Source organism: Cetorhinus maximus, chromosome 24, assembly GCF_964194155.1.
Source record: "Cetorhinus maximus chromosome 24, sCetMax3.hap1.1, whole genome shotgun sequence".
Lineage (NCBI taxonomy): Eukaryota > Metazoa > Chordata > Chondrichthyes > Lamniformes > Cetorhinidae > Cetorhinus > Cetorhinus maximus.
The window spans coordinates 15,403,932-15,425,018 of NC_135902.1; the positions used below are offsets into that span (position 1 = coordinate 15,403,932).

At 41.8% G+C, this 21,087-nt stretch overlaps 1 protein-coding gene across 1 annotated transcript in view; it reads right to left on the bottom strand.

Moving 5' to 3' along the window:
• Positions 1-12,211: 12,211 nt before the first annotated feature.
• cacna1g (calcium channel, voltage-dependent, T type, alpha 1G subunit) overlaps positions 12,212-21,087 on the bottom strand; it is a 1,015,897-nt gene continuing 1,007,021 nt past the window's right edge. Inside the window, exon 37 of the mRNA XM_078570777.1 lies at positions 12,212-14,356. Within this exon, the coding sequence (XP_078426903.1) occupies positions 13,508-14,356 (849 nt within the window). The 3' untranslated portion in view covers positions 12,212-13,507. The remainder of the gene's footprint in view (positions 14,357-21,087) is intronic.

Sequence of the window (21,087 nt, forward strand, 5' to 3'; positions counted from 1 at the left end):
CCTGCCCAAGACCCTGGACTTTCCTGTTTCCAGGGATCCAAGGGCTGCCTTCCTCCTCCTCTTGCAGTCCCGGCAGCGGCCACTAAAGCGCTGTTGGCTCTGCCGGGACTGATGGAACTGCCGGCCAATCCCAGTGAGAGGCGGAAGTCCCACTTGGCCCTTGTTTAGCCTGCCCGCAGTGTACTATGGCTGTGGGGTGGGATGGAGTGGGATGGCCCTCGCAAACTTTGCTTCTGGAGTGAGTGGGTCGGGGAGGGCAGTGTGGCCTCTGTCCACCGTCCCCGCCCTGTCATACTTGGCCTATTAAAACATAATTTGAAATACTGTGCATTCCTAAATGTCCATATTCATAAATGAAAAAGCCTTAAATATAAAAATATAGAAGAAGTGAAACATAAAATACTGTAAGCGTAAATAAATGTTAAAAAAATTTACACTCAACCTAGTTTTGGATTGACTGGGCTCCATCTAGTGGTAAAAGTTGGTTGGTACAGGTAGCAGCTGAAGCCCCAGGACTTCAGTGTGAGTTCAAAATGGGAACAGGTTGCAGGAGAAGAGGGGTAGCTGGTGGTGGCAACAGATACCAGGGATTTAATGGTAAGGACAGCAGCTGAGTGAAAGCGGGACTGAGGGTGAAGGTGGAAGCGAGACTGGGGGCAAGGCCGAGACTTAGGCTGGGAGCAAGGGCAAGGCTGAGAATGAGGCTGGGAGCAAGAGAAAGGCGGGGCAAGGTTTGGAGTGGGGGTGTACAGGTGGGGAGGAGGAGCAGCTAAAAGAGGTGCTGGCGATGGATATTGGGAACGTTAAAGGCAAGAATGGAGGGTAGGAACAGGAGCCGGGGTAAGAGGGACTTCAGGACTGAGGACGATAGGGGATGCTCTAGAGAAAAGTTTATGTGCGCATAAGGCCACAGAACAGGAAGTCTGTGGCAAATAGTGTTAAAGTAAAAGTTAAATGGGTATATTATCACTACTTCATTCAAGACATTAACATGAAACAATTTTAAGCGAGAGAATGTTAAGCAGGGACTTACTGTATGTTATAAATAAGCATCTCAAGTGATTCTGAGGCTGGGATGCAATGCTGGAGCTCAAATTGCAAGAAGCTTACAGATGAGGAAGGCCATTCGGCCCACCTTCGTTCATGCATGTCCTCTTTCCCCATCACTGCATGTTGCTCAAATGATTGTGGGGATTTTGTCTCCACCACACTGTCCAAGAGGTGTGGTGAGAACATTCTGTGATAAGAAGCTTCCGGCATGAGTCATAAAGCTGCCTTTCATTAGTTTGAACCTGTGTCCCCTTGTCCTACTCTCACTGTTTAAAGTAGTATTCCACAGTAACCTTTTCCATACTATTTGCTGTCCTATACGTCCATAAGATCACCTCACAAATGTCTGCTTTCCAGCCTGTAAAGCTCAAGTTTCCTTAGAACTCAACCCTTGGCCAGACTCGAGCTCCTCTGCCCTGTACTCGAATGCTTCCTTTGTTTCTTAGTGGCCAGAACTAGACACATTATTCATGGTGAGACCTGATCAGAGCATCAGAGTTTGATCATGCCTTCCTCTGTTTGACTTGTATTCTACTGTTTGGGCTGTACTATTCAACTCTCTACTGGCCTTGTTGATTGCAGCTTTGCTTTGACATATTTTCACATTAAGTTTGCTGAAACTCCAAGGTCCCTTTCAGCTTGTTCCAGAGATATCTCAATACCAATTATTTTTCCATACTCTGTGCAGTACAAATTATACAAGCTTCACTAACATGATTTACAACATCACCATTAACTTGCGTGCTACCAAGAAAAACATGGTTTTACAGTTCTGTTTCTCAGTTATTTTCTCTCATCCTCGCACATGAGAAACATATTTTTCCCCACAAGATGGTGCTGTCAGCTCACTAATACTACCATTATAGAGTTACTGCCAGTTTTACAATGCAGTTGGCAAACATGTATCGTGTTTACAGAGTCACGACACAGCAATGCGAATCAGCTCAAAATGCCTTCTATAGTGCATCAGTGACAGAATTCACGCGCAATCCTTCCTTCGACCCAATCCCAATCTTCAATACTTCTCGACTGGGTAAAAATGGTAAACAATGTTTATTACGGCTGTGATACAATATTCTGTAAATGACACGCTGCCAATTTGCATAAACACTGACCCACCCATGATACACAACATGTACCTATTTATCTTTCACTGTGCGCACTCCCTTAATGCTATTAAGCGGGGAATTCCATGATTGTGACCCAGTGATGATGAAGGAAAGGTGATGTATGCCCAAGTCAGAGTCATTTGAGGCTTATAGGGGAATTTGGAGTTGATGGTGTCCCCATGCACCTGCACTGTCCTCCTTGGGGGTAGGGGTTGTGGGATTGGGAGGTACTGCTGGAAACGTCTAGGCAACTTGCTGCAGTGCATCTTTTAGGTGCTACACACTACAGCCATGGTGTGCCAATGGTGAAGGGAGTAAATGTTTAAGTTGGTGGATGGAATGCTGTTCAAGTGGGCTGCTTTGCTCTGGATGATGTTGAGCTTCTTGGGTGTTGTTGTAGCTGTACTCATCCAGGTAAATAGAGAATTCCACCACACTCCTGACTTGTGCCATGTAGGTGGTGCAGAGGATTTAAGAAGTCAGAAGGTGAGCCCCTTGCTATAGAATACCCAGCCTTTCATCTGCTATTGCAACCATGGCATTTATGTGCATGTCTAGTTAAGGTCCTGGTCAATGTGACCCCCAGTATGTTGATGGTGGGGGATTCGACAATGGTAATGTCATTGGCTATCAAGTGCAGTTAGTTACAATCTTGTTGGAGATGGTCATTGTCTGGCACTTCTGTGTCACAAATGTCATTAGTCACTTATCAGCCCAACCCTGAAAATGTACAGGTCTTGCTGCATGCAGGCGTGGACTGCTTCACTACCTGAGGAATTGTGAACAGAGCGCAACAATCATTTATTATCTCCAATCATCAGTGAACAGCCTCACTTTTGACATGACGGTGAAGGGTCATGAAGGACATTAATGAAGTGGCTGACGGTAGGTGGGCCTAGGATATTATTCTGAGGAGCTCCTACAGCAATTTTCTAAGCTAATTTACTTCAGCTAAGATGATTGGCCTTTAATAATCACATTGTCCATTGTCCTAGGTATGACTCCAGTCACTGGAGTTTAATTGCCCCCCCCCCGATACCTATTGGATTTAGTGCTACTAGGGTTCCTTGGTGCCAAATTTGGTCAAATGCTACTTTGACATCAAAGGCAGTCACTCTCGCCTGGAATTCAGCTCTTCTCATGCTTGGACCAAGGTTGTGATGAGGTCTGAAGCTAAGTGGTCCTGGCAGAATAGAAACTGAGTATGGATGAGTGGGTGGTTTATTGGTACGTAAAATGATTGAAATAAAAAAAAACTTGCATTTACAGAACAACTTTCAATTCCTCAGCGTGTCCCAGTGTTTCGCTGCCAATGAATTACTTTCGAAGTGCAGTCACTGTTTTCTGGGAAACACAGCAAATAAGATAAGTGGTCGTCTGCTTTTAGGTGTTGGTTAAGAGAGGCCACACAGGGAGAACTTCCCTGCTAATCTTCAGACAGTACCACATTATTTTGCATCTGCCTGAATGGGTAAATGGGGCCTCAGTTTAACATCTCAATCTGAGAGACGGCACCCTCCCTTTAGTACCATACTGAAATATCAGTCCAGCTTCTGTGCTGGATCTAAGTCTTGAAAACAAGACAAAACATGCTAACATTGAGTCAAGCAGATGCTCCTGGATCATTTTCTGTGCATTAAATGTCAAACACATTTTCTTTTCCTTTTATTCTTTCATGGGATGTAGACATCACTGGCAAGGCCAGCATTTGCTGCTCATTGAACTGAATGTCTTGCTAGGCCACTTCAGAGGGCAGTTAAGAGTCAACCACTTTGTTGTGGGTCCAGAGCCACATGCAGGCCAGACTTTCTTCCCTGAAGGGCATTAATGAGCCAGATGGGTTTTTACAACAATCAATGATAGTTTCATGATCACCATTACTGAGTCTAGCTTTTCTCAATTGAATTTAAATTCCACCAGCTATCCTCAGAGCATTAGCCTGGGCCTCTGGATTACTAGTCCAGTGGTATTACCACTACACCACCATCTCCGTTCCCCCACCATGTGCAAGGACAATAGTAGGCAAGTGTTAATTTTTATTCCTAAAATGATGGATATAAACTTTGGTAGTAATATATAGAATGGTCTATTTACTGTAAAGTAAAATATTATTCATGATGAGTGGTAAAGTTCTTGGTCCTTGGGAGGTCAGGTTTCTGCTCAGAAAACACAATACGCCAGGCAGCTCATAGGTACAAGCACTGAAAATATTAGAAGCCATTTTTCAATGTCTTTCTAATAACTGCTTATTAGAAACCTCCTCAAGGGCAGGTCTGAAGAGAACCTTTGGTTTACTGATAGAATTCCTGCCTCTGATTCAGAAGGTGCAAGGTTAGATCCAACTCCAGATAGCCCATGCGAGTGGAGATTAATTCTGAACTTTGTGTTATCATACTGCAGAATACCAGCCTCCCATCTTTCACCCTCTGTAAACTTGAGCTCACCCAAAGCATTGCTGTCACCCGCATGTGAAAATCCTCCATGGCCTCATAGCCCGTCTTTAACCTCCTCCAGCCCTACATCTTCTGCATTCTTCCAACTCTGGTCCCTTGTGAACTCCCCAGTGGGGCTCCCCAACATCGCTGCTGTGCCCTCAGCTATCTAAGCCCTAAGGAATTCCCTCTAAAATGAATCACAGATGTTCATTACTAATAAACCTCTGGACTTCATGCCTTTATTTTATAATCTTTTCTCACTTCAATTTCCTTTGGAATTTGAATATAACAAGGGAATGCTGAGAGATCCTTTTCATGCTAATAATCTGTAATAAACACATTCAGATGCATATCGAAAAATTTTCCCATATTGATCATAAGCTTATCAATAATACATAAAAAGCCAAACTACATTGCAAACTAAAAGCCAGACTGCTGACACAAAGATTCCCGTACTCAAAAATTTCAAGAGCTTGTGCAAAAATAGTTGACACCCTTCTCCTCTTCATACCCTTCAACATACCAACCTTCTCTCCCTGTCCTCACTGCCATCCTTCTTTCCCTATCGTCATCTCCATCTTTCCCTACGCTGCCCTCGCCACCAACCATTTTTTCTCCCTATCTTCACTGCCATCCTTGCCTTCCCTGTCGTCACCACCAACCTTCTCTCTCTCATGACCTCAAGACTGCCCTTCTGTCCCTTGTCCTTGCTGCTATCTTTCTCTTAATCCATTCTCACTGCTGTGCTTCCCCTTTCCCAAAAGCTTGAAAACTACAAAGATTCGGTTCCAGTTCTCTAAAACCTCCCAAGCAGAAAGGCTGATTTGTTCAAAAAGGGTTGCTCCCTGATTGGTCTCATTCTGCCAATCAGTAAACAGGCTGCTCTGGTCCTTCAGGCCTGGTGCGTTTAAGGGCTTGCAGGTGAGCAGTTCATCCAACTTGCACGTCTTATATTAAGCAGATGACTCTGATTTCAGTTGAAACTGGATTTAGGTATCTAATGTAACACAAGGGCCAAATAAAAAGTGCTGTGTATCAAAGATTGCCTGTTAAACACTGATGATCAAAAGCACAGAGGCCACAAATATATATAGAGTAAGAAAGGTAAAGAAGATCCAAAAAATATAGCAGCTCGGCGGAAGGATATAGACATAAGTGCCATACTAAATCTTGTGTTTGGTCCTGAGGCTAATCTTGTGTTCATTTTATTTAATGTTGTAGCCAGCGTTGCCAACCCCCTAGGATTGGCCTGGAGTCTCCAAGAATTGAAGATCAATCTCCAGGACATCACTCTATGCAATCCTGGAGAATAATCATGTCATTGCCTTTGACATTTCTCTTTACCAGATATAAAAGTATTGAAAATGGGGGAGAAAAGGCTGTTTGGCTGGCAGTCAAGCTTCATCCAATTGGGTAATTTAATCTTTTTGCCTTCCAATTGGTGTGGGAAGACAGTACGTCACAAAGATGGATGTATTGGCTGACTAAGACTGGAGTGTGGGGGCAAGTCATGCTATGAAACTTCCAGGAATGCATTTAATCGCCGTTGCCAACTGTGGTTGCAACTTGTATAGGGGAAGGAACGTTTGTAAAAGGAATATGCCAAATTTTTAGAGGACTGATTTTATGACTCACGGGAATGAATTGTTTCCCAAGTGCAAGTAAAATATTGGGGTCATTACCAGAACAGGCTCAATTTAGCTATTTAAAGCTTTGTTGGATGGATTTAGAGAGGAGACCTGAGCAGAAACAGTGAAGTTGGATCCAGGTTTTAGATCATGGGAGCTGTGAAAAGGTGGAGGAGGCTGAATCTGTTCTCGTTGGGGTGGAAGTATGATCCAAGTTTCTGAAATAATGGAATCAATAATGTAGGTGTTGTTGGGTGTTTCAGCTAGAATTAGAAGCAATGAGTATGAGCTTGTGATATCTTAAGTTTTGTTTAAAGTAGAAATCATATTTACAATACGAAGGCAAACCAAAGGAAAACCAGGAGGAATTTTTTTTTTTGAACTAAAATGTGGTAAACATGTGGAGCAGATTACTGTCATATATGATGGAACAAGAAACCTTAATAAGTTTTGAGATGGAATGAGTCAGACTCTTAAGGTGCCAGGCTTGCGTGAGTGGCCACACTGCGATCTTTTGGATTTTTGGATCTTTGGCATCTTTTGGATGAGACATTAAACCAAGATGCTATCTACTCTCTTATGTAGACTTAAAAGATCCCAAGGCACTGTGTGAAGAAGAGTAGGGAAGATTTTTCTAGTGTCCTGGTCAATATTGTCTCCCAACCAATCATAATTAGAAATAAGTTGTCTGATTATATATTTGTGGCAGTAGAATGGATGCCACCAGATGGATAAAGAAGATGGAGCTGGCCGAAGAAGACCTGGTGAAGTATATTTTAAAGAGGACCTCAAACAGTGGGATATTACCTAGGCTGGAGCAAAAGAAATTACGATGGACTGGGGTGGGTGGCAGAGTCTTGCTGCCCATTGACCCCATGGGACTGGAGGAACTAAGTCCAAGTAGTAAGATTACGTATCTCCTTGACGTTTTATGGGACCTTGCTGTGTGCAAATTAACTGCCATGTTTCCCTACATTACAACAATAAGTAAGTTTTGAAAGTATTTAAGTGGGCGTAAAGTGCTGTGGGATGTCCTGTGTTGTGGAAAGCATTATACAAATACCCTTTTTTCCCTATCAACAAATGGGATTCAGGGTTATTTAGAAGTGCAACTAGATGTGGATGGGTTGAAGATCTTAGCCTGTCTGAACCTGCAACCTTATTATGTCTTTACTTGGATTGGTTCACAAATGGAATTGTGGTCAAGTATGATATGTTTTAATGGCATTGAAGCACCCAGGAAGGCACCACATGCAATCCCGATTTATAGGCAGAAAAGTTGTTCTCTTCTCTCGTCCTTTTGTTCTCCAGAAGTGCAGTTGGGTAAAAGGAACTTTGTTTGATTTTTATATCTCTTCACCCAAGTAATTTGGAATCTGGTTGAGTCTGGGCCAGTAGTCTAGGAAGAACCTAACTCTGAAAATCAGGTCTAAGCTCAGTCTAAGATTCAACCTCAACAATTTTCAAAGTAAGAGACACAGCAAATGAGGGCACCATCAACACACTGAGAATCTTCTCTATTTATTTTAAAGCATAATTTAAAATTCATTTTTAAATCTACATAAAAGTAGGGCTACTGCATAAACATTTGAGAAAATCAGGACACAGTTTATCTAAAAGGAACTAAAGTTTTGCACAAGAATATGGAGCAAAAATGTGGTAATACAAGACACGTTTGCCACTGAACACACATCCTCTCTGATTTGCTTTTGAAGATTCCCTCATCCCTTTCAAAACTGCTGCGAAAAACAGTGAAGAAGCCATTGGGTGCCGGTCCATTCAGAGAGAATTTGGACATTTTCAGACATTGCTTTCAGACAGTGTTCTTCAGATGCTGCAAAAGCTGGAGATCTCTCTTGCTTACAAGCCAGCAGGAACAGAAGGAGTAAGGAGTGATGCTTTATACCTACCCTGTATTGGCTATCATACAAATACATATCTTCTTCAGCATAAGTGTGTTTATTGATTCATCTCAAACGTTGCACATTGATTACTGAGAGGATTCAGTTCATGTTGGTAACGACAAATATATAAATATATATTGTTAAATATGTTCAATTCTCCAGAATGTACTTGACTAAAGAGATGTACAGACTAGATACTATTCCATGTACAGAAATGGAATTTACAGGAGATTGATGACATTGATTCCTACAGATTTTAATTGATAAAGGAAACTTAAACCAATTAGAAAAATGTTGCTGAACCTTGACAACTTTGGGAGGACGGGGCGGGGAGGGCTGGGCCGAACAATCTATCACTTACTAGATAACGATTATAGTTATCGACTCACAATGAACTCCAGCAGTTAGGTAATGTTTGACGAGCTATAACACTGTCATTTGAAAGGTAATACTTCTTTCGTTGTTGTAACTTTTAAACTCCCTTCTTCCCAAAGTAAAACCTAACTCTGTGACCTGAATATCACACGACTTATGAGCACAATTAAGGTGCTGAATATTCTAAATTTTGTCCCTGCTGGCTGATAAAGGAATACAATTTCATCACAATTAGCATCCCTCACTTTTTGGTAAAATACTATTTTTAGTATATATAAGCAATATGCATTTGACTTGAAACCCCCAATGACAACATTGATTATTCTAATGTCTGACTGGAAATAGATGCCTGAAACCAGAATTATCACCTCTGAATAACCTTCCTGTGAAATGGAAGCATTTTTTTTGGAAAATAAAACAGCTCTGTCATGAAGTAACTTTTTCATTTTTTTTTCTTTTTTTTTTGCAAAAATAGTCTCTTTGCAGCTTCAACAATTTTCAAAAGTTTATCTTTAAACAGATGTACAAATCTTAGAGCAGAATGTCACCTTCCCCAGGTTTGATTCCTTTGCCTGTCCTTTTCAGCTTTTACCTCAGTACAAATTTTGAAAGGTTAAAAAAAACGAATGTTGATTTTAATTTTTTCCTGCGTGTTTAATAATGAACAAAATATGGTTTAAAAAAAGAACAGGGCTGCTCAAAACCTGTTCCTGTTTTCTGTTACAGAACTGTAATATTTTCAAGGGTAGCTTTGATGGAAAAAAGTTAGACGTGTTTAAAGTCATCATTCACCCATTCATTCATGAATTCATCCATCTATCCACATTATAACCAACAGTGATTTTCACACTGGACTTTATTCCAATGTAGATCTATCTTTGGCAAAATCTATTAACATGTGCCTATAAAAAGAAAAATCAGGAGATCCTTCAAATTACTTTAAGCGGGAGCCAACTAGGAGTGTTCAACATGTACCTTTTTATAGAACTGTTTGCGTGAGAATTAAGCCAATTGCCAGTAACCATCAGCTAGTAACACTTTAGAGTTGTGCCAAGTATTTTTTCCTCAATTTCTTTTAAAACGAGACTTACGAAACTTTTTTTTTTTAACTAGGGAGGTATTGAATGGAGCAAATGAAATGATTTCAGATACATGGAGCGTAAAGGAAAGAACCCGTACTGTCTGAGGTCTACAACACTCCTATTCCTCTAATGGCGAAATGTGAGGTACATTAAAATGAAAGCACTGCTTTTAAGATTTCAGGAACCTGCTATATTATTAATACAATTCTCTGTGAAGTATTTTGGTTGGACAAAGGACCTCGACTGATTGAAGTAATAAGTAATGTGACTAATTGTTGAAAGACTGGGCTGAGCAGAGTGGCGATTTGGTGAAACTAAAAAGTGGATCAATAAGATCACCATGTATCTTTCTTTGAGATTCTTACATTTGATTATATTTCTTGCTTTTCTTCCAAAATGATCGCTTTAGTCACATAGGAACAGGGGGAAGCCATTCACCTAGAGGCTGTTCTGTCGTTCATCTAGATCATGACAGATTTGTGCCTTAACTCCATTTACCCGCCTTTGGTTTTGTAACCCTTGACCAACAAAAAAAAGTCTTCAACAGTGTTTTGGGGGAGAATTCCAGATTTCAGTTACTCTTTGTGTGAAGAATGGCTTGCTGACATCATTCCTCAACAGCCTAGTTCTAATTTTAAGGTTATGTCCCCTTGTTCTGGACTGCCCCACCAAAGGAAATAGTTTCTCTCTATCTCCTCTTGGGCAGCAGAGGGCTTATTTCATCAGGTTCTTGATGACATTGGCCTGGTGATCTAACCCTATGACCAGGTTCAAATTCAACGTCTTGACTATGTATTGATTGAAATCAACGGACCGAAAATTGATTTTCAAATAGATGCTAATAACAGGCACCAGACTTTGATCATTTATGCTGAACAATAACACTTTAACCATTTTTGTAATCTATCCAGGTATTCCATTGTGATGGCAATCCTCAGTGCTGGGTCTTTGGAAAGTACTTTACAGCTATCAGTCAAAGCATCCCAAAGCATCAAAAACGAGATCAACAAAGTTGCATACGTTGCATTTCTGGTTGTCAAGGTGATCCCTAACTTAACTCAGAAGAATTTCTGCCCTAAGAATCCATTTACCTTAATTTAGTTTTTTATTGAAGAGCCACCAGTTTTGATGCCCTGATCGCACAGACCCACTATATGGTCCAAAAAATACCTGAATACAGCATAGAATTCAACAACTATTAAATACAATTTCTCTATAATATATACTACATAAATATTAACATTGCACTGCACTGTGTCTATTTTGATCAGTATTTTCTCTGCAATGTATTCTATATGGAAGATAGCAGAATAGGAAGAAATAGGTTGCAGCAGTGGCTATTTTTAAACCTTTGAAGTTTTACATTGTCAATAATTTTCCCCTTGTGCTGGAGTGAATTCTACTCGAGCCCAAGGAACGTGTTACAAATACTTACATTTAAATAAACATAATTTCTAGCTGGTAAGATCGTAACAAGAGTGGTCCTATAAAGTATGTGCAACGGCTGTAGATGGATAACCTACAGTATTCTGACAAACTCTTCCACACTTACTCGCATACACACACCCGCCCATGCACGCACAAACTAGCAATGATAGAGATCACTGTAATGCTCAGACTGTCTGCATACAGTAATCTGCAATGTTAAAGTGCTGGTGTGCTTTGAACTAACCGAATCAATGTGATTGAGCTACGAGGGTACAATGTAGAATGCTCTCGAACAAAGATCTTGCACACGTATAGCACTGGAAAGCCCATGACTGGGTATGTGCCCCAAGAAATTAAGTGGCTTAAAATACTGCTCCATATTTTGGACATCATTAGAACAATTTGCTCTTTGCCATTTGTATTATCAGAATTCATTAACACTCCTGTAAAATACATGGTATCATTTCAACCTAGCCTTGGCTGTTTTTGGTGAGATGCCTCAGAACTTAGGCCTTGACAGCGCGTTACATAAGGTGCAGTCAATGTGGTCTAAGCAGCCAATGTTAAGGACCTTTAGATTTCCATTCCCCTTTTCCCACCATTTTGAAGAAATTTTTGCCTGACCTCCCCTGACAGCATCAACACCTTCGGCTTTCTGCAGGGTGTGAACAATGTGACTGAAGTTGCTGTGGGATAGTACTCAACAAGGTGTTTCTCTGAGAGATTCAGAGTCAGGGACCTTACATCTGTCACTATATAGGTCACTTACAAAAAGAACAGGAATCATTGGATGCTTTCTCAAAATGGGCAAAAATAAGTTATCTTCATCAAAATATTGATTTCCTTTCTGGAATTAATTAGATCCCCAAACAACATTAGTCCAAATTTTGATGGCAAGCAATAAAAAATCTGATTTGGTATTGGAGATATAAATATTCAGGGTTCCATTGCACCTGGAGATATGTAGAAGGAGGTGCCTGAGAGAGATGCCACTTCGTACAGTATTATAGAACAGTCCCATTCCTAACCAGGTGAACACAAAGTCAAATTCAAGAAATAGCTTTTTTAGAAGTAGTGGGGGTTTTTAAGGAGCAGCCAGCCATGGTTGTCACTGGCAAATATTAAGCTTTGGGATTCCACCTGCCACAGCGTCACTACCGCCATCCCACCCGGCCCCCTCTCACTTTTGAGTTGCTATAACAATCTTGAACATGGGAAACAGCAAAATGTAATGATGTATGGCAGTTGGAGATACATTTTTCCACCATCTGGAATATGCCTCAGAAAATTTACTGAGTCACTTGAAACTTAAAAAAAAAAACCCTTTGCTTAAGAGCCCAGGCTGTGACATTTTGAAGTGATGAACTGAATGGAATCTTTCAATGTATTTAACAGAGGTTCTGGCTGTAATTTATCTTTGGACGTATCGCGGCACCATCCATGGGCTCTTGTTACAAACATGTCTTACTTCACAGTAAAAGTGTTTATGATCTGAAGAGAACCATGTTCCGTGAGCTGCTAGAGCAACATTAATTTCAGGCGGCATTTGCAGAATTATTCCTCAGAGCCTGGGGAGCTTTCCTGCAGCCAGTATAGTTTGAGGTGGTTTGGAATTTAAAAACAAATGAGAAAGGGGCCAACTCACCGAACCTAACCGGTGTGGGTCGTTAATGATTCGACCATTGTCCTGAGGAGCAAACTAATTGATAAATAAATAAGTAAAGATAACAGATCAGGAAATAAACATCAGAAACAACAATACCCTGCAACAGATGTGTAACCCATACAACCGCTGCAACATTAAAATCATGTCTTGGTTACGCTAGCTTTTAGAAACTGAGATGACCTCACAGAGTCACAGTTACAGTGGAGTGCCATTTTTCGATGCCAGGCAACCAATAATTTCAGTTAACCACACAGATGGAGTGAATATTGCAGTTTATTTTATTTATAAATATTACTATTTTTTTCTAAATATATTAATGACTGGATCTTTGCTTTGTGCCTTTTGGAGAGTGAGGGAAAAAATGTCCAGGCCAACTCAATTGGATTCTGATAAAATGGCTATCAATTGATAATGTTTTTAAAAAAAAAAATAATTCTGGGGGTGTGGACGTCACTGGCAAGGCTGGCATTTATTGCCCATCGCTTGTTGCCTCAAGCTGAGTTACAAAGCAAATCCTGGAATGTTCTGGGATTACCACTCGGCAGATTACTTCCCAATTTCAAAAGGGAAAAAACCTTTCACATTTAAAAAAAGTGACGCTCCACTGTTCAGGACTACCTGGATGAATGGTCAGTCAGTCATCTGCTTGAGTGCAAGGCAGAGCAGCATTGTGGGGGCTCCAGTAACCCGGGTTACTGTTTGGTTGGGGGAAGGGGGGATTGGTGGGGTTTTGACCTCCAGTGCCAGTCAGAATGCAGAATTCTTCATTAATGTTAGGAAAGGATGAAAAAATTGTCTTTTTGGCAACAAAAATTATTCGACGATTTAGTTCAGTGGTCCTCCTCGGGCTGATCCAAGGAAAAACTGGAAAGAGTCAGCAAATCCTTTGCCGGAGAAGGAGAGGTGGGCGTGCTTTCATGAAGCAGTGGGTCCACAAGGTCCACGGACTCCTTGTGAGGGGCTGAGTCACAGGATGGAGCCCGCCTTCTCAAACACATGTCACTGGAGGACGTTTGCCCATGAGTGCCTTGCATTGCCACGTGCTGGTCCTCTGGCGGATCTATAGAAATGCAGGGGGGGCTCATTTTCTGCTTCTGCCGTGCGGCTTGCTGGCTGTCCAGTTCTGTCGCTGCCTGGCTAATGGCCCAACAGGACGACGAAGAGAAATGGTGCTGCGGAACAGCATCAACGGATGAGCAGATCTCAATTGAATGTCTCCGAGGGTCATCTAACCACGACGTGGGCTTGGCCAGGAATCCTTGAGTGTCCACGCTGTAGAACTTTATGACGTCTTTCATCGTGAGGTTTCCTGTGCTGCTGCACATTTTCGTGGGGAGTGTAGGGCACATGGGAGGTTTAGAAGCTCTCTTGCTGCCACTGTTGATTTGAGAGACTTCCTGGTCTGCTGAGACAGGGAGTTCCCTGAAGGGGTTCCGAGCATGACGTGGTGAAGTTGTCACATAGTTAGTAATGTTGCATTGGTTACGGCTGTGCTGTTGGATGTGAACACTGTGCTTGGTTGGTGCGCTGGGTGAGGCAGGCACTAACACCACTGACGGTTGCACAACAGAGACATGGGGCACAGACACATTCAAGGATGACGACTCATTAGGCTGTATCTGCAAATTTTCCTTGGACTCCATATAGAGTGGATCCAGAGAGTCATTTGTTACAGCAACCTACATTGGGTGTTAAAAGTGTGGGAGTGGGAGGAACAGAATAAGCCAAAGAAAGGTTAGCATGCTCACAATTGTTAAATCTATTTGGTGCTTTGGTAAATGATTTGAAAAGATGCCAATTAGCAAAATCATAAAAGAGCAAAAGATTCAGTGCCTAACACAGCTGCACCTAATTTCACATGTGCTTGTCAGTTCTGGTTAAGCACTAAATAAGCCAGTAATGATTAAATACAGGCAGTACACAATTCTACAATTAAAGTTTCTCTGACAAAACTGACTAAAATTCAAGGATTTTAAGCTCTCTAATTTTGGAAAAGTATAGTGACTTTAATTTGGTACTTATGCCGTGGTAATATATTTCTCCTCACACCCAGATCCTGGGGAGTTTTTATATAGAACTTTCCTTTCACAAGAACAATTGAGGCTATAAGTGGTTAGGCAGATTGCACATGGGCTGTGGGAGGAGTGCCAGCTTCAGTAGCCACTTCCTGTAATGATGTCGGGGTAATTTTCACCTTTACGTTAATGACAGACTGGCAGAATGGCTTTCATGATGTTCTGGGTGGGTGGGATTCGTAGCAGGTGGGTAATTGCTACATCAGTTTAGTGGCCAAAGGGAGAAGGTGAAAATTACACCCATCTCCTTTCACCGAGGGTGCAAGATTGAACAGAACAGCACACTTGCATAACAAATGAATACTTTCCTGAAACCTTTTCCACCTGAGAAAATACAGTCAGTGCAGTTAGAGAGGCTTAATCATTAAACTGCCCCACTTCCCATAGCTTTTTTTTGCCATCCAGTGCTATTGTAATAATGGCCCCTAACTTCCTTAGGCTTCCTTGCCGAGACTAGGCCATTCACAGGGTTTTCCAGTCTCCACTACTGAAGACTGTGTACATGAACACTAGATAAGGAGTCCCAGTTCCTGTAGGCACCTCACAATTACATGCCCGGCCTTCCTGTAGATCAATGTATGAATCTCAGCAATTCTTTGTGGTTGACTGTGGTCCACTTTCTCTCCTCTTTTTCAACAACAATGCAGCCTTCGATGGTCGAACACTGCATTCTCCTCCAATGCTTCCCCGCCATTGCCCAGCCTAGTGGGACTATCCAATTGTAACCACAGCATCTCCAGCAACAGTTTCTCTTCTCACCCCTGCATAATTTCCTGCATAATCCCTGAGGGATCTGTCCTTAGCTCCCTCCTCTTCCTCATCTACATGCTGACCCTTGGCGATACCATTCGAGGTCAGGTTTCATATGTACACTGACAATGCAGCTTCTCTTGACCCCTCCACTCTCCCTTTGCTGTCAGGCCACTTGTCCAATATCCAGTCTTTGATGAGCCACAATATGACCAGTTAAACATTGGGAAGACCAAAGCCATTGCTTTCAGCACCCTCCACAAACCCTATCAATAACATCCCCCTCCCTGGTCACTGTCTCAAGTGAAAACAGACTGTTCAAAACTTCATGTCTTATTCAACCCCAGCTGAGCTTCTGACCCCTAATTCTCTCCCTCCCAAAAAAAACACCTATTTCCACCTCTGCTTCGGCACACTGGTGGCTGAAATCCTCGTCCAGGCCTTTGGCACAGCCATACTAAGATAGCCCAATTCTGTTCTGGCCAGCCTTCCTCCACCCACCGCTGCCTTGTAAACTTCAGCTCACTAAAAAAAACTCTGCTCAAAAACTCCCTGCAAAAAAACTCTGCTGCCAATGTTTTGTCCCTCAACAGGTTCTGTTCATCTGGCATTCCTGTCCTGGCTGACTTGAGTTGATTTATGATCCCCCAGTGCCTCCAAGTTAAAATTCTGAAAGTGCAGAACTGTGAAGGTAAGGTGGCTGATTTTCCTCTTCTATGCAGCATGTATCATTCAGTTTCAAAATGGGCAAAAAGAGACAAGGGCCTATTACACTGAATCTTCACTACTTTACGTTGACAAGAGATTTTGCGGAGTATGGCCAAGGGGGTGCAGAGACACTGAAAGGGTGTCCATTTTGAGTGGCACCTGGAAGACTGTACCCAAATTTGAGGATCTAAGAGAGAAGACAAGATGGAAGCTGGAAAAAGCTAAGTAACTTTCTTTTACAGGTACTGTCTATCATCCTTAGGTATGGCAGTAATTCTGGCTGCTGTTTGGAACAGTTATTACTGCTGATGCAGGCCTTTCAGGTTGGATTTATGCCCCATTGTTTCCAAGTGTATGATAATGCCACAGGTGAGCTTATTCTGGGGTTCTGTCTGCCTTAAATTACCAACTTGGACAGAGTTCCAGGTGGGTTCAAGAAGAGTTTTGGGTGAGGCCAGTGTAGAAAAGGGGAGGAAGCCCCAAATGGTCTGATTTGATTCTTGCTTTTAAATTGAAAGGTGTATAACCAATCAATAACGTATAACCAATCAATAATGGTATGAGAATATGAAAACGTCCATTTGAACTTTCAATTTTTATCAATGTTTCTTGCCCCCTCCCAATTGTCCTTTAACCTCTCATGAAGATGTTTTTTACAGACTAAGATTCAACAGCCCTTCACTAAAGAGGCCATTCCCCACGTGAATGATTGAAGTGAGTTTTGATACGCTATTCTTGGGTGAGGAGAGAGAAAAATGCAGACAATTGCAATTGTTCCTCACATAATATCCATACCCACTTTTCGGCGTGGGTTGTTGTCAGGACTGGAAAGCCTGACCACATACCCCTCTCCATTGTGGAGGCACTGGGGCCCAGTATAAAACCTTTACCATCATGCTAACTGAGGCCATAAAACTCAGCAGAGGCTGGGGTTTGAGCTCCAGATATTCTTAGAACCATAGAAAAGTTACGGCACAGAAAGAGGCCATTCAACCCATCATGTCTGCACTGGCCAAAAAGTAAAAAATTAGCTGCCCATTCTAATCCCACCTCCTAGCACCTGGCTCATAGCACTGCAGGTTACAAGCGCTTTTGGTGCAGATCCATGGATCTTTTAAATGAGTTGACAGTTTCTGCCTCCACAACCAAACCAGGCAGCAAATTCCAAACGCCCACCACCCTCTGGGCAAATAAGTTTTTCCTCATGACCCCTCTAATCCTTCAACCAATCATCTTAAATCTACACCCCCTGTTAATTGAAACTCTCTGCTAGGGGAAACAGGGAATCCCTGTCTACTCTATCTAGGCCCCTCATAATCTTGTACATCTCAATCAGGTCACCCCTCAGCCTCCTCAGTTCCAAGGAAAACAACCCCAGCCTATCCAATCTTTCCTCATAGTTGCAATTTTCAAGCCCGGGCAACGTTATTGTAAATCTCCTTTGTACTCTCTCTCTCTAGAGCAATTATGCCCTTCCTGTAATGTTTTGACCAGAACTGTACACAAAATTCCAGCTGTAGCCTAACTAGCGTTTTATACAGCTCCATCATTACATCCCAGCTTTTGTATTCTATACCTCATCCAATAAAGGAAAGCATTCCATATGCTTTCTTTACCACCTTATCCACCTGTCCTGCCACCTTCAGGGACCTGTGGACATGCACTCCAAGGTCTCACACTTCCTCTACTCCTCCCAATATCCTCCCATTTATTATGTGTTCCCTAGCTTTGTTTGTCCTCCCCAAATGCATTACCTCACACTTCCCTGGATTGAATTCCATCTGCCACTTTTCCACCCACTCAACCAGACCATTGATTTCATTCTGGAGACAACAACTATCCTTTCAACTACACGGCCAATTTTTGTGACATCTGCAAATTTACCAATCTTGTTCTCCATGCCTTCATGCCAAATAGGCACAGCATTAATCCACTTAGTTAGCAGGAGAACTCAACCCCACACTCTTAATACCACTGGACCAAGCTTGCCATAGTTCTTCAAATGAGATGTTTTTCTGAAGAAGCTTTGGCGTGAATATTAAAGAGGGGTAAATCTAACTCTCAGCAATCGTGCTAAGCAGGTGAAATGGACTCATAAGGAACCCTACATCTCTCAAAGATTCCTGGTCAGCAGTGTGATGGAAAGAAAATTGGAACCTCTATCATTACTATTCTTAGCTCCAGACGACAACATGTATTTAAAAAGGGTATGTTGCTACAGCAACTCGGACTCCTTGGAGGGGCTGGGTGGCTCAGTTGGCTGGATAGCTGCTGTGGATTGCATTGGTGCCAACTGCACAGGGCCTTGATCCATGTTACAGCTGGGGGGGGGGCTGGTTTCAGGGCCGGTCCCCTTGCCCTACCTGTGGCGGAGATTACAGCACTGTGGGTCGATCCTGCCTTCAGGCAGGGAACTGAAGAAGACAACTCCTAAATTGAAACCAATGGAAACCAGGAGAGGTGTATAACATGGGCACCTGAATTGGATATTGCCCATTCCACACTATCGCATAAAGTCAAAATTACCCTCATTCTAAACTTTTAATGGCCCATGGCTCCATTTCTCTCCAATGTTTATCAGCTGTGCTTCCTTTATTCAATACAATTAAAGTATTTGTGTGCCAAACGATCCCACATTTTAACTCTTAAGTATTTGAAAATATATTTTTGAAAATATACATTTAATGAAAATCTGAGACTAATATTCTAAAAAGCCTGTCAAACATCAGATGTGTGGTCATTTGTACAGAAGAGAACGGAAGATCGGTATTAATACGGGCTGCAGGAAACCCAGCTTCAACAAACAAGAGAAAGATGCTCCACACGTAAACACATTCATTGTGAACGTAGTTTGGTTAATGATATGTGCACGACAGCAGTATGATTGCCATCCTGGGAGTGGGGGAGGGAATAGGTGAGGAATAGATTAGCAACAAGAGTTTCTGTGATGAACAGGGTTATTGCTAAGAGACCTAGGATGAAAAAAACTCAGCTATGTGTTGTCAAAACATAAACGAGAAGTGGGGGTGGGGGTGTGGAAATATCAGACAGAAATGAAGAAATTCAGTGAGAATAAAGCAAGTAATACAAATACACCATATCCTAAAAATGTCACTGCATTTCTACCATAATAAGTAACCTTTTTCCAAAAGCCTGTTGTTATTAGGAATTTTCAGGTCATAAATCAGACGTTCCTGCTTATAATGGAACTGGCTGGACATTGCAGGTCAGGCAGCTTACGGTGAGTAAATAAATCCAGAAAATTCTGGAAATACTCAGGCAGAATCTAAGGAAAGAGATACAGAGTTAAAGTTTCAGGTCAATGACCTTTCATCAGAACTGACCTATTTCCAGCATTTTCTGTTTCTACTTCAGGTTTGCAGTATCCTCATTATTTTGCTTTTGTGATATGGTAACACCAGCTCTGAGCAGATGAACAGTGTGATGTTTGTATAATGGTTTCTACATCAAATTTCACCCTACAAGCCTTTTTCTTATTCTTTCATGGGAGGCGAGTGTTGCTGGCTAGGCCAGCATTGTTGCTCTTCCCTTCAGAAGGTGATTGTGAGCCGCCGCCTTCAATTGCCTTCTTGAACTGCTGCAGTCCATCTAGTGCAGGTACACCCACAATGATGTTAGAAAGGTAATTCCAGGATTTTGACCCGGTGACAGTGAAGGAACAGCTATATATTTCCAAGTTAGGGTGGTGTGTGGCTTGGAGGGGAATTTGCAGGTGGTGGTGTTTCCATGCATCTGCTGCCCTTACCCTTCTAGATGGTAGAAGTCACAGGTTTAGAAGGTGTTGTTGAAGGAGCTTTGGTGAGCTAATGCAGTGCATCGTGTAAATGGTACACACTGCTACCACTCTGCGTCGGTGGTGGAAGGAGTGAATTTTAAGGAGGTGGATGGAGTGCTGATCAAGTGGGCCACTTTGCTCTGGATGGTGTTGAGCTTCTTGAGTGTTGATGAAGCTGCACTCATCCAGGCAAGTGGAGAGTATTCCATCACACTCCTGACTTGTGCCTTTTAGATGGTGGACAGGCTTTAGGAAATTGAAATTAGAATTGCTGAAGAAAATGGACAGCTTTTCACTTTTTTGGTTAATCCTATTAGTCACCTCAAATTCCATTAGATCAATTCAAATGCTCAGCTTGATAGCCTCATCAATGCCAGGGAGAACACACCAGGGAACTATTGTCCCCCAAGCTTTTGTTTACTTCAAAACAGTGCAATGCCTGGACATGTTCTTTTTGCCTGCAGAGGACAGGTCCCTGTGTATGAATATATGTAGCTTCTAGCAAGCGCAGGTGAACCACCTTGTGAATACCACTTTTAATCTTAAATTGGGTGTCAATGTAATTCATAGCACACCTGAGCCTGAAAAGTGCCCAGTCCAAGAGTAGCTTTTAACAAAGACAATGCAATAATTGTATGGGGGCTTTAATCGAAATAAATAGATGAAATAAATCAAATTGGCAAAAATAGTATGGAGAGCAAGTTCATGGAATTAAATTGTAAAATTTCCTAGAACAATACATCATGGGACCAATCAGGGAAGAGGTTATTTTAGAACTTGTTTTATGTAATGAGATAGGGTTAATTAGTAATCTCATAGCAAAGATTCCTCTGGAAAAGAGTGATCATAATATGATAGAATTTCTCATTGATTTTGAGAGCAATGTACTTAAGTCTAAAACTAGAGTACGGAACTTAAATAAATTCAATTACATAGGTATGAGGGGGTGGATTGGCTAAAATAGATTAGGAAATTAGATAAAAGCTGTAATGGTAAATGACCAATGGCAATTATTTAAAGAGGTGTTTCATAATTCTCAACAAAATCTATATTTCATTGATAAATAAGAATTCCACAGGAA